The sequence below is a fragment of the Plecotus auritus genome (genome assembly GCF_963455305.1).
Source record: "Plecotus auritus genome assembly, chromosome: 7".
NCBI lineage: Eukaryota > Metazoa > Chordata > Mammalia > Chiroptera > Vespertilionidae > Plecotus > Plecotus auritus.
The window spans coordinates 134,277,601-134,290,744 of NC_137774.1; the positions used below are offsets into that span (position 1 = coordinate 134,277,601).

General features: G+C 41.7%; 1 protein-coding gene across 4 annotated transcripts in view; it reads left to right on the plus strand.

The window, feature by feature from the left end:
* The window catches only part of AP3B1 (adaptor related protein complex 3 subunit beta 1), a 215,024-nt gene that overhangs the window by 69,123 nt on the left and 132,757 nt on the right, over positions 1-13,144 (plus strand). For all 4 annotated transcript variants that reach the window (XR_013961150.1, XR_013961151.1, XM_080679402.1 and 1 more), the window contains exon 8: positions 5,351-5,506. Coding sequence is in view for 2 of the 4 variants with exons in the window: in XM_080679402.1 (XP_080535528.1) it covers positions 5,351-5,506 (156 nt within the window). In the remaining 2 variants the exon portion in view is untranslated. The remainder of the gene's footprint in view (positions 1-5,350; positions 5,507-13,144) is intronic.

A 13,144-nucleotide genomic window follows, 5' to 3' on the forward strand; every position in this document is an offset into this window, starting at 1 on the left:
TTCCTCCAACAGTAGCATCTTGGAAAACTATAATTACAACCAGAATATCGGTACAGTCAAGATTCAGAAGATTGCCATCACAAGAATTCTTTATGGTGCCATTTTATAACTAAACCCACTTTCTTCCCTGTGCTTAACCCTGCAACCCTTAATCCCTAGCAACCACTACTTGTTTCTCAATCTCTATAATTTTGCCATTTCAGAAATGTTATTATATCAATGGAATTATATAGTATGTAACCTTTTAGGATTAATTTTTTTCTTTCAGCATACTTCTCTGGAGATTATTCAGAGTTGTGTGTATCAGTAATATGTTTTTTATTTATGAGTAGTATTCTGTGGCATAGATATTTAACCAATTGTTTAACCATTCATCCATTGAAGGACATCTGGGTTGTTTCCATTTTGGCTAATAAGAATAAAGCTGCTGTGAATATTTTGTGTGCAGGTTTTTGTATGAGAATAAATTTCCATTTCCAAGTGATAAATGCCCAAGAGTGCAATTACTGGGATATACAGTAATTACAGGTTTAGTTCTGTAAGAAGTTGCCAACCTGCCCGAGTGACTATAACCTTTTGCATTCTTACTAGCCATTTATGAGTGATCAATTTCCTCTATGTCCTCACCATCATTTGGTCTTGTCACTATTTTTAAAATTTAAATGAAGCCATTCTGATAGGTGTGTGGTGATATTTTGCTCTGGTTTTAATTTGCATTTCCCTAATAGCTAATGAAGTTGATTTTTTTTTCCATTTGTATATCTCTTTGATGAATAGTTTGTTGATATCTGTATTTTCTAGAGCTGCCATAAAAAAATACCACAGACTAGGTGCCTCAATCAACAGAAATCTATTTCTTATCATTCTAGAGGCTGGAAGTCCAGTATCAAGGTGTTTGCAGATTTGGTTTCTCTTGAGGCCTCTCTCCTCTCGCGACCCACAGGTTGAGAACCGTAGGCAGGGTCGCCCAAGACCATCGGAAAACACAGATGTTTACGTTACGATTCATAACAGTAGCAAAATTACAGTTATGAAGTAGCAATGAAAATAATTTTACGGTTGGGGGTCACCACAACATAAGGAACTGTATTAAAGGGTCGCAGCATTAGAAAGGTTGAGAACCACTGCACTAGAACATAATTCAGCCAAGTTTTTTGCCACCTTATAACATGGATTGCCTTTCCTCCAGTTTCTAGTAATGTTTTCCTCATTTCTATCTGAAACCTCATGAGAATCAACTTTCACATCCATATTCCTACCAACAGTCTCTTCAAGGCAATCTTGGTTTCTTTAAACATGGAAATCAAAATTGTTCTAGCTTCTACCCATTACCCAGTTTTAACGCCACTTCAACATTTTTAGGTATTTATTACAGCAGCTCCCCACTTCTCAGATGTTGGGATTTACTGGTTATCTTTTTCAACCAGGTTGAGATCCTTTGGGCTCTTGGAATGAAGAACGATTTTTGATTGAACTTGGAAATTGTGGCTATTATGAAATTCTTTTTTTTAAAATTTAATAAATCTTTATTCAGAATATTACAATTGTTCCTCTTTTTCCCCCCCATGGCTCCCCTCCACCCGGTTCCCGCTCCACCCTCTGCCCTTACCTCCCCTGCACTGTCCTCATCCATAGGTGTACGATTTTTATCCATTCTCTTCCTGCACCCCCCACACCCATTTCCCCCTGAGAATTGTCAGTCCACTCTCTTTCTATGCCCCTGATTCTATTATATTCACCAGTTTATTCTGTTCCTCAGATTTTTTATTCACTTGATTTTTAGATTCACTTGTTGATAGATATGTATTTGTTGTTCATAATTTTTATCTTTACTTTTTTCTTCTTCCTCTTCTTAAAGAGTACCTTTCAGCATTTCATATAATACTGGTTTGGTGGTGATGAACTCCTTTAGCTTTTTCTTATCTGTGAAGCTCTTTATCTGACCTTCAATTCTGAATGATAGCTTTGCTGTGTAGAGTAATCTTGGTTGTAGGTTCTTGCTATTCATCACTTTGAAAATTTCTTGCCACTCCCGTCTGGCCTGCATAGTTTCTGTTGAGAAATCAGCTGACAATCGTATGGGTGCTCCCTTGTAGGTAATTAACTGTTTTTCTCTTGCTGCTTTTAATATTCTCTCTTTGTCTTTTGCCCTTGGCATTTTAATTATGATGTGTCTTGGTGTGGTCCTCTTTGGATCCCTTTTGTTTGGGGTTCTGTGCGCTTCCTAGACTTGTAAGTCTATTTCTTTCACGGTGGGGGTGGGGGGGGGAGTTTTCAGTCATTGTTTCTTCAAATAGGTTTTCAGTATCTTGCTCTCTTCTTCTGGCTCTCCCATAATTCTGATGTTGGTACACTTGAGGTTGTCCCAGAGGCTCCTTACACTATCTTCAAGTTTTTGCATTCTTTTTTCTTTTTGCTTTTCTGGTTGAGTGTTTTTTGCTTCTTTCTATTTCAAATCTTTGACTTGATTCTTGCGGTCCTCTAGCCTGCTGTTAGGTCTCTGTATAATATTTTTTATTTCAGTCAGTGTATGTTTAATTTCTAGTTGGTCCTTTTTCATACCCTCGAGGGTTTCACTAAATTTATCGGCCTTTTCTAGGAATTTCTTGAAAAACCTTATAACTGTGGTTTTGAATTCTATATCCAGTCGTTTGCTTTCCTCCATTTCTTTCATTTGTGATCTCTTTCTTTGTCTCCGCAGTTTGGTTGCTTCCCTGAGTTGAAAGAGTGGCTTTGTGTGGTAGGTGTCCTATAGGGCCCAGTGGCTCAGTCTCACCCAGTTACCTGAGGTGGACACTTTTGGTGTACCCCTTTGTGGACTGTGTTCACAGCCTTGTTGTAGTTAAGTCTTGATTGTTGTTGGTATCACTGGGAGGACTTGACCTCCCGGCCAATTGGCTGTGAGGATCAGCTGTGTCTATGCTGGGAGAACTTCTGTGCTGGAGACACCCTTAGGAGACAAGACTTGAAAATTGCAAAAGCCTCTGTGCTCAGCTTGGATGGGGAGGAGTCTCAGGGCGGAGCAGACAGCCTTGGCTTCCCGTTAGCCCTGCCCTATGAGGCCTCCGGGTCTCAGTGTCCCTTGGTAATCACTGCAAACACCTCTGAGAGAAAGCCACCCTCGCGTTTCGCCCACTGCCAGACAGTCCAGTTTCTCCCCGAATGAGTCTGGGTTCCCAGAAACTTGCCCGGAACTGGAGTTCAGCGCAGTCGGGAGCTTCTGTCTCCCTCCTACTTTAGAAAGCCAGCCGCTCACTCAGCCTCCCGTGCACTCAGCAGTCAGTCCTCTCTGTGCATGCGCGCCTCCAGATATCTGCCTTCCGCAGCTCCCCTGAGTCTCAGTGTGCTTTCTCTTTCCTGACAGTCCAGATTCCCCCGAATGAGTCTAGATTCCCAGAGTCTCGCCCGGGACTGGAGTTCAGCACAGTCGGGAGCTTCCGTCTCCCTCCTGCTTGGGAAAGCCAGCCATGCACTCAGCCGCCCATGCACTCAGCCGCCCGTCCTCTTCTCACGTGCGCGCCTCCGTACCTCAGCCTTTTGCAGCTCCTCTGAATCTCAATGTGCTTTCCTCTTTCCTTCTAGTTGTAGAATTTCCTCTCAGCCAGCTTTCCTGTGGTTCTGGATGGTGTCCATTTTGTCTTTTAGTTGTAGTTTTGATATTGTTGTGCGAGGCAGCAGTTTAGGTGTTTACCTATGCCGCCATCTTGGTTTCTCGCCTATTATGAAATTCTTGATCTTATTCAAACTTGGGTAAATACCTTATTATTATTGCCAGGTCATGGTACAGTTCAAGTTCCCCCCTCAGCCTCCACTGATTATCACAGAGGTTGTGGTTATTATTGTTACTGTGAGTGAATGTGTGATCTCTGGCTCCCCACTAATACTTCCCTGATAGCTCTTTGTCTGCTTCATTTCTGTGTACATGTATCTGCCACTAACACCACAGAGTGGTGTGTCCTTGTTACCACTGGGTGCTGCAGGTTCTGAGTGTCCAGTAAGCATCCCTTTTGCATTAGCTTTGTGAGGAGGGATAAGGTCACCTCTTTATTTATAGGTGAGCTTGAATGTCCAAGCTCCCCACTTGGTCTCCACTGAACCATTGGGCTCTCTCACTTAACTCCTGGTGGGAATTAAAGTCTCAGTGCTGTCTTGTTCTTTTCTGATACCACCACAGTGGGATGATTGGGTTATCTCATTACAGCCGGTGAGGGCTGAAGTCTACTCTCTTCCTTTCATCCTTCGCAGATGAGGATAGGTCTGGGACCATGGTATTTTCTCTAGTGTTGGCTGCAGTAGAGCAGTTATTTTTTTTAAAAAAAGTTATTTTCTTGCTAGACTGTCCCTTTCTTGGTCCTCTGGCAACATAGGGCAGACTTTTGCTAATTTATTTTTTTGTTTGTTTGTTTTTAAATCTATGCTTATTGGTGTTTCTGGGTTACCTGCTTCTCTAGCACCCAGTCTTAAATATGAGATAAAAATGAAAGCCTAAGGAACTCACTATAGTTATTCTTTGGGTCCTGAGGTCTCTACTCTTCTGATCTCTGCTTTTCCTTTTTTAAATGCTTGTTTTATATATAATATCTTTGGTTTCTGGTTGTACTTTGTGAGAAGAATAGGGAACAGTATATTTACTTCATTCTCTCAGAATTAGAAAATATGTTTCAGAAACTTGATAATAGAAATTACCTCTAAATAGTAGTTGAATTGGATCCAGATAGATATTATTTTTTTGTTTATTTTTACGACTAAATGCTTATTGACTGATTTTACTGTTTAAGATAATAAAGACTTCAAATAAAAAGGACAAAACAGAATAAACTTATGGATATACCTAAAGCTCAAACTGAGTCTTTCTTGACAACATAGGGACCTACTTAATCAGTAGTTGTAAACCTGTCAAGCTTTATTATGATTTCCTTTATATGTGTTGAGTTCAAAAAATTATCCTCTTTTTTTTCTGACCCTTTGATCCAATTACAGAGTGGCTGGTAATTTATGGAAACAGTTTTCAGGTTTTAGGTAGTCTCATATTGTCGGCTTTGTTAACATCTAATTGTCAGGTTTTTCCCTTTGGGCAGCTATGGGTATTTTTATGGGGATTTAATATTTTTTAGAGTTTTCCTGTATAAAAGAGTATCATCTATACCACTAAGGAACAGTTACTGTGTTATGAAATATGAGAAAAATCAAGACCTTCATATAAGTAGCAAGTATTTTGAAATCACCTCAACAGTTGTATTGTATAGTAAAATATTATCATTATTGTAGAAGTTTTAAAAAATTTTCTTTTTGCCATGTTTGGGCTATTCAGGGTCTGAACTAAACATGGGATTGGATTTCTTTCCTGTAGGATGATGGTCTAGAGGACAACGAAAAGAATTTCTATGAGTCTGATGAGGAACAGAAAGAAAAGGCTGACAAAAGAAAGAAGCCTTATACTATGGATCCAGACCATAGACTTTTAATTCGGAATACAAAACCTTTGCTTCAGAGCAGAAATGCAGCGGTATGTTAACATACTTATAAGAAATAATTCTCAGATTTCTTCTTAAGATATGGCTAAAAGTATGTAAGTTTGGTAAACAAGTCTTTATATTTGAGTGTGCTAATGGAGCATTTGCTTATTTATATAAAAAAGTTTTGATGATATTACTTGGTTTGATCGTTGTATGCCTATTGGACTTGATTTACTTGTACTTTTTTGTGGTTTTGTTAATTGGTTTTTCCTAAGATACGAGCTCAAGATGTTTCAGAGCTGATTGGAAGACTATTTGTGTTTCTCTATTGCTAGTTTGTAGTTGTGGGTACTTAATATGGTATCAGTCTAATATTTGTATTTACCTGATAAAAGTACCTAGCATAATGCCTTATGCATAGTAAATTTTAACTGGTAGAAATAACTATTAAAAATAATCTGTATCTATACCCTAGTTTTTTATTTTATTTTGTTTTAACCTTTTTATTTTAAATAATTCTTTATTTTTAGAATATACATGCACAGTAGAAAATTAGAAAATGCAGACTAGCAGAACTAAAAACGAAGAAACATCACATTCCCATCACTAAGAACTCATTATCACATATCTTAATGTATTTTCTTCCAGATTTTTTTCTGCATAAATATATATATATATTATCATGTATGTATGTCTATACATATATATATTTTAAATCAAGATAGAAATCATACTGTATGTAGTATTTTTAACCTGTTTATTTTCTAGTCAGTCCTCTCCACCTTTCTATTTCAATGAAGTTTCATCTCATTTAATACCAACTTATCTGAAATTATCTTTTATAAGTGATTAATCTAAACCTGCAAAATGTATCTGCTACATTTCACTTGCTTGTTATCTCTTTTAAACTTCTCAATTCTTTCAGGATGTTCTTCTGTGTTTATTTGGTTGATTCCTATATAGAGTGCTACTTAATTTTTTCTTTCATACCTGCATTTCCTATTAACTGGAAGTTATAGCTAAAGGCTTGATGGATTCAAGTTAAACATTTTATTAAAAATTTTCAATTAAAATATTCTTATGAATTATTCCCGTCAAATAGCAAAAACTTTGAAAATGAGGAATTTCATGTGAATTACTTTGTTTTTTGATGTTTGAGAATTTAGAGTATGAGCTTTGTATATATGTGTTAGTAATTAGCAGACATTTTTATCTTATACTTAGTAATTTAGTTTCTGAATCATTATTAAATAACCATGCATATTAATAAAAAATTATTGTTTTACTAATGTTGTAAATATACTTGGCCAGATAGTTGTGAAGTAGCTGTTACTTGCCACCTAAAACTCTATTTTATAATTGACCTACTTATAATTTAACTTTGTCTTGGAAATTGATTTTGTAGTACAAATACTGATCAAAAATGTTCTTGAATGGTGAAACATATTATAGAAGTAGATTGTACTTGTTGTCCCAGTATGTTCTGGTTCCCTGGTTCCCTGCTTATTTGGTTGTGTACCAAGTAGAGGTGGCTAACTTTTTGTTCCAATATGTTTTGTTATCCTGCTTATTTGATTTTATATATATACTAGAGGCCCAGTGCACTAAATTCGTGCACTCGGGGCGGTCCCTCATCCAGGCCTGTACCCTCTCACAATCCGGGACCCCTTGGGTAGTGTCCCTAGGCCTGGCCTGAGATCAGAGCCTATGAGGGCTTTCCTTCCCCTGGCTGCAGGAAGCTGGCCCCACCCCCGCCGCTGCCACTGCTTACCATCTGTTCAGCACTGCCCCCCCCTCCCCTGCCACCGGTGGCCTCCCTCTGCAGGCGACAGTCGTGGGGTGTGATGGCTTGGCTGGCCTGGGCCTCCCTCTGCGGGGATATCGCCGGCCGGCCGGACACCTGCCACAGAGTTGCTGCCGGTGGCCTGGGCATCCCTCTTTCTTTGCTGGGGGGCGGGGCCAGCTGTGCAAGGGGCTGTCTACGTACCTGATCACCCCTAACCACTTGCCTGACTATCTGATCACCCATAACTGCTTGCTGAGGGGCAGGACCAGCCCTGCGAGGGGCCGTCTGCCTACCTGATCACCCCTAAATGCTGGCCTGCCTACCTGATCGCCCCTAACCACTCTGCCTGCCTTTCTGATCAACCCTAACTGCTTTCTGGGGGGGCAGGGCCAGCCCTGCGAGGGGCCGTCTGCCTACTTGATTGCCCCTAACCACTTGCCTGCCTACCTGATCACCCCTAACGACTGTCCGCCTGCCTGGTCACCCCTAACTGCTTGCCTGGGGGCGGGGCCAGCCTGGCAAGGGGCCGTCTGCCTACCTGATCACCCCTAACTGCTGGCCTGCTTACCTGATCACCCCGAAACACTTGCCTGCCTACCTGATCACCCCTAACCACTCTGCCTGCCTGATCACCCCTAACCACTCTGCTTGCCTACCTAATTGCCCGTAATCAGTGGTCTGCTTACCTGATCACCCCTAACCACTCTGCCTGCCTGCCTGATTGCCCCTAACCACTTGCTTGGGGGCGGGGCCAGCCCGGCGAGGGGCCGTGGTAGTTCTGGTCTCTGGTTGTTCCAGCTCATGGTGGCTGGCCTTTTATTAGATAGGATATATATTCTGACTTCTGAAGGATTATGAATAGATATTTTTTGTTTTAGTCTTATTTGCAACTTTTACAAGAGACTTTAAAAATTTGTTTCAATTTGTTTATGCATGTGTATATGTGTGTTTGTGCTCATATGAATATATGTAAATAGTTTTACATAAAATTTGCTTTTCTTTTTATGGGCAAGGACCTTGTCAGTATTTGGTTCATTTGGTTTGTGCTCATATGAATATATGTAAATAGTTTTACATAAAATTTGCTTTTCTTTTTATGGGCAAGGACCTTGTCAGTATTTGGTTTATTGGCTAAAGCAGGTACTCAGTAAATACTTGTTGCATGAATGAATGTTCTACAACTTGCTCTATGTTAATAAAGATATGTCTAATTAAAAAAAAAATAAATTTGTTTCCAGAAACCTAGAGCTTTATGCTGTAATATTTTAAAAAATCACCATCAATGATTTGTAAATTATGTCCATCATTAATTGAGATTTTGTTTTATAATATTTTAAATTCAGAAGAGTTTGTTCTATAATTAAGTGTATTTGTGGGTCACAAATGAAGAAATATCCTCAAATTCCCAAATAATATCTGAAAGCTATATTACAACAAAAATGCCAAACAACAGTAATTGTAGGACCTTATAAACTGTATTTAAAAAAAAATTTATTAGTTTTAGAAGAAACTCTTTTTACTTCAAGCTTCCTCAGGTGCTGTATATATATGCTCTTTATGCATATGTAAAACTCCTGTCATACATTTGTTACAACTTTATAGGCCAATCAGAAATAAAGTAGTATTAATATATCTTCTGAGTTAACGACAAGGTGATATAATTTAGATAGCTCTGTTTCTGCAGTTGTCACATGTTAAAGTGATACTTTCAGTAACTGGGAAGTCTAGACTTCTGGTCTCTGAATCTAAGTATACAGGCATGTAGGGAAAACAGAGTACTCATATTTTACGACAGAGAAATTCTGATGATTCTTTTTTTAAAAAAAATAAATTGTTCAGATTATTACAATTGTTCCTCTTTTTCCCCCCCATAGCTCCCCTCCACCTGGTTCCCACCCACCCTCTGCCCTTATCCCCCCGCCCCCCGTGCTCATCCATAGGTGTATGATTTTTGTCCAGTCTCTTCCTGAACCCCCCACACCCCTTTCCCCCTGAGAATTATCAGTCCACTCCCTTTCTATGCCCCTGATTCTATTATATTCACCAGTTTATTCTGTTCCTCAGATTTTTTATTCACTTGATTTTTAGGTTCATTTGTTGATAGATATGTATTTGTTGTTCATAATTTTTATCTTTACTTTTTTCTTCTTCCTCTTCTTAAAGAATACCTTTCAGCATTTCATATAATACTGGTTTGGTGGTGATGAACTCCTTTAGCTTTTTCTTATCTGTGAAGCTCTTTATCTGCCCTTCAATTCTGAATGATAGTTTTGCTGGGTAGAGTAATCTTGGTTGTAGGTTCTTGCTATTCATCACTTTGAATATTTCTTGCCACTCCCGTCTGGCCTGCATAGTTTCTGTTGAGAAATCAGCTGACAATCGTATGGGTGCTCCCTTGTAGGTAACTAACTGTTTTCTCTTGCTGCTTTTAATGCTTTCTCTTTGTCTTTCGCTCTTGGCATTTTAATTATGATGTGTCTTGTGGTCCTTTTTGGATTCCTTTTGTTTGGGGTTCTGTGCGCTTCCTGGACTCGTAAGTCTATTTCTTTCACCAGGTGGGGGAAGTTTTCAGTCATTATTTCTTCAAATAGGTTTTCAGTATCTTGCTCTCTCTCTTCTTCTGGCACCCCCATAATTCGGATGTTGGTACGCTTGAACTTGTCCCAGAGGCTCCTTACACTATCTTCATATTTTTGGATTTTTTTTTCTTTTCCGGTTGAGTGTTTTTTGCTTCTTCATATTTGAAACCTTTGACTTGATTCTTGCGATCCTCTAGTCTGCTGTTGGATCTCTGTATGTTATTTTTTATTTCAGTCAGTGTATGTTTAATTTCTAGTTGGTCCTTTTTCATATCCTCGAGGGTCTCGCTAAATTTATCAGCCTTTTCTAGGAAATTCTTGAAAAACCTTACAACCATGGTTTTGAACTCTATATCCAGTCGTTTGCTTTCCTCCATTTCTTTCATTTGTGTCCTATTTCTTTGTCTCCGCATTTTGGCTGCTTCCCTGTGTTGATAGAGTGGCTTTGTGTGCTAGGTGTCCTATAGGGCCCAGTGGCTCAGCCTCCCCAGTTACCTGAGGTGGACACTCTTTGTGCACCCCTTTGTGGGCTGTGTGCACAGTCTTGTTGTGTGTAAGCCTTGATTGTTGTTGGTATCACTGGGAGGACTTGACCTCCAGGCCAAGAGGATCATCTGTGTCTGTGCTGGGAGAACTTCTGTGCTGGAGACACCCTTATGAGACAAGACTTGCTTTAGTGGGGCTTTGGTGCTCACTGAGTCTGCCCCCTGAGTGTGTCCCTTATGGATCTGAGGATTTGTAATCTGGATGGTCCTACTCTGACCCCTGGGTACACTGGCTCTTGGATCTCCAAGGAGGTGCTAATTTAGCCTCTGCCTGAGGCCACCCAGCAGGAGCTACAGAGAGATTTGCAGATTCCTCTTCTTTGTTTGGGTTTTGGAGGTGCCCAGATGAGGCCCAGCTGTGAAGCAATGCAAGCTGCTGTGGGCCTTGGGCCTTCTTTTGGATGTTCTGGGTCTCTCTGACTCAGCTGCAGTTTGTTAGGTAAGTTTAGATTTCAAAGGACCAGGCCATTCATATGCAAAAGCCTCTGTGCTCAGCTTGGATGGGGCGGAGTCTTAGGGCTGAGCAACCAGCAATGGCTTTGTGGGGCGGGATCTCAGGGTGGAGCAACCAGCAATGGCTTCCCATCAGCCCTTCCCTAAGAGGCCCCCCTGGGTCTCAGTGTCCCGCAGTAAATGCTGCAAGCACCTCTGAGAGAAAGCTGCCCTCGAGTTTCGCCCGCTGCCAGACAGTCCAGTTTCTCCCCGTATGAGCCTGGGTCCCCAGAGTCTCGCTTGGAACTGGAGTTCAGAGCAGTCGGGAGCTTTTGTCTCCCTCCTGATTGAAAAAGACAACCGCGTACGCTGTTGCCAGCCCTTTCCATGCAGGTGCCTCCGTACCTCTGCACTTTACTTCCACACCTTCTCTGAGTGTCAGTGTGCTTTTCTCTTTCCTTCTAGTTGTAGAATTTCCACTCAGCCAGCCTTACTGTGGTTCTGGATGATGTCCGTTTTGTCTTTTAGTTATAGTTTTGAAATTGTTGTGCCGCCATCTTGGTTTCTCCCTCTGATCATTCTTATAATGGCTTTGAACCAAAGACTATTTTTAAGGTTCTACATTTTGAAAACCAAGAAATAAACCATTGAGATATAGATAAGTATCACATAATCTAACTCATATGTGGAATCTAATGAATAAAATAGATCCAGAGACATAGAAGCTGGAACAGACTGACCAATCTCAGAAGGAACGTGTGGTTGGGTGGGAGTGATTAACCAGGAAAGTTATATGCATACTAGAGGCCCAGTGCACAGATGCGTGCACTGGTGGGGTCCCTTGGCCTGGCCTGCAGGGATTAGTGGACCTCTGCGTCGTCGCAGCCAGGCCTTAACCTGCCAGCTCCTTGGGCTCCAGCCCACTGTCCGTGTTGATCCCACATAGCACGAAGTAGTTCACAAAGCGGTAGGCAGCCGAAGAGGAGCCTAAACCCAGGCTGGGTGCTGTGTCGCTCCCGCTCATCCAGGCCCCGCTGCGCCTGCCACCACCGCCACTCAGGTGTGCACGGGGAGTGTCTGCAGGAGAGGCTCGCACTGCTGCAGCTGCGCTTGCCAGTGTGAGCCTGGTGTCTGGCACCCTGTCTGTCAGCTGAGCGGTGCTCCTGCTGTGGGAGTGCATTGACCACCAGGGGCAGCTCTTATATTGAGTGTCTGCCCCTGGTGTTAGTGTGCGTCACAGCTACTGGTTGGTTGTCTGGTCGTCCGGTCCTCCAATCACTTAGGCTTTTATATATATAGACTAGAGGCCTGGTGCATGAAATTCTTGCACGGGTAGGGGGATCCCTCAGCCTGGCCTGCACCCTCTCCAATCCAGCACCCATCGGGGAATGTCCGATTGCCGGCAGTCGGATATCCCTCTCAATCCGGAACCGCTGGCTCCTAACCACTCATCTGCCTCCCTGCCTGATCGCCCCTAACTACTCTGCCTGTCTCGCCCCTAACCCCTCTGCCTGTCTGCCTGATCGCCCCTAACCCCTCTGCCTGCCGTCCTGATCGCCCCTAACCACTCTCCCCTGCCAGCCTGATCACCCCTAACCGCTCTCCCCTGCCGGCCTGATCGCCCCTAACTGCTTCTGCCTCGGCCCCTGCCATCATGGCTTTGTCCTGAAGGACGTCTGGAAGATGTCCAGTCTGTCTGGTCTAATTAGCATATTACCCTTTTATTAGTATAGATTAGTATAGATATGCATAGCCCATGGACACAGACAGTAGTTTTTTTTTTAATATATTTTATTGATTTTTCACAGAGAGGAAAGGAGAGGGAGAGAGAGTTAGAAACATCGATGAGAGAGAAACATCGATCAGCTGCCTCCTGCACACCCCCTACTGGGGACGTGCCTGCAACCAAGGTATATGTCCTTGACCGGAATCAAACCTGGGACCTTTCAGTCCACAGGTTGACGCTCTATCCACTGAGCCAAACCGGTTTTGGCCACAGACAGTAGTTTGATGAAGGCCTAGGAGGGGCAGGTGCAGGAGGAGGGCGTCAATGGAAAAAAAAAAGGGGGACCTCTGTAATACTTTCAACAATAAAGATAAATTTTTTAAAAAAATAAAAAATGCTGTTATTTTAGAGGCTCTGAGGGAAAAACTGCTTTTTGCTAGCTCTGGTGGTTACTGACAATTGTTGGCATTCCTTGAATGGCTTATCACTTTATATCTGCCTCCATTGTCAATTTGCCTTCTTTTCTGTGTCTCTATGTGTCCTTTTCTGTCTCTTATAAAGATGCTTTCATTGGATTTAGGGCCCACCCTAATTCAGTATGATCTCATCCTCATCATTAC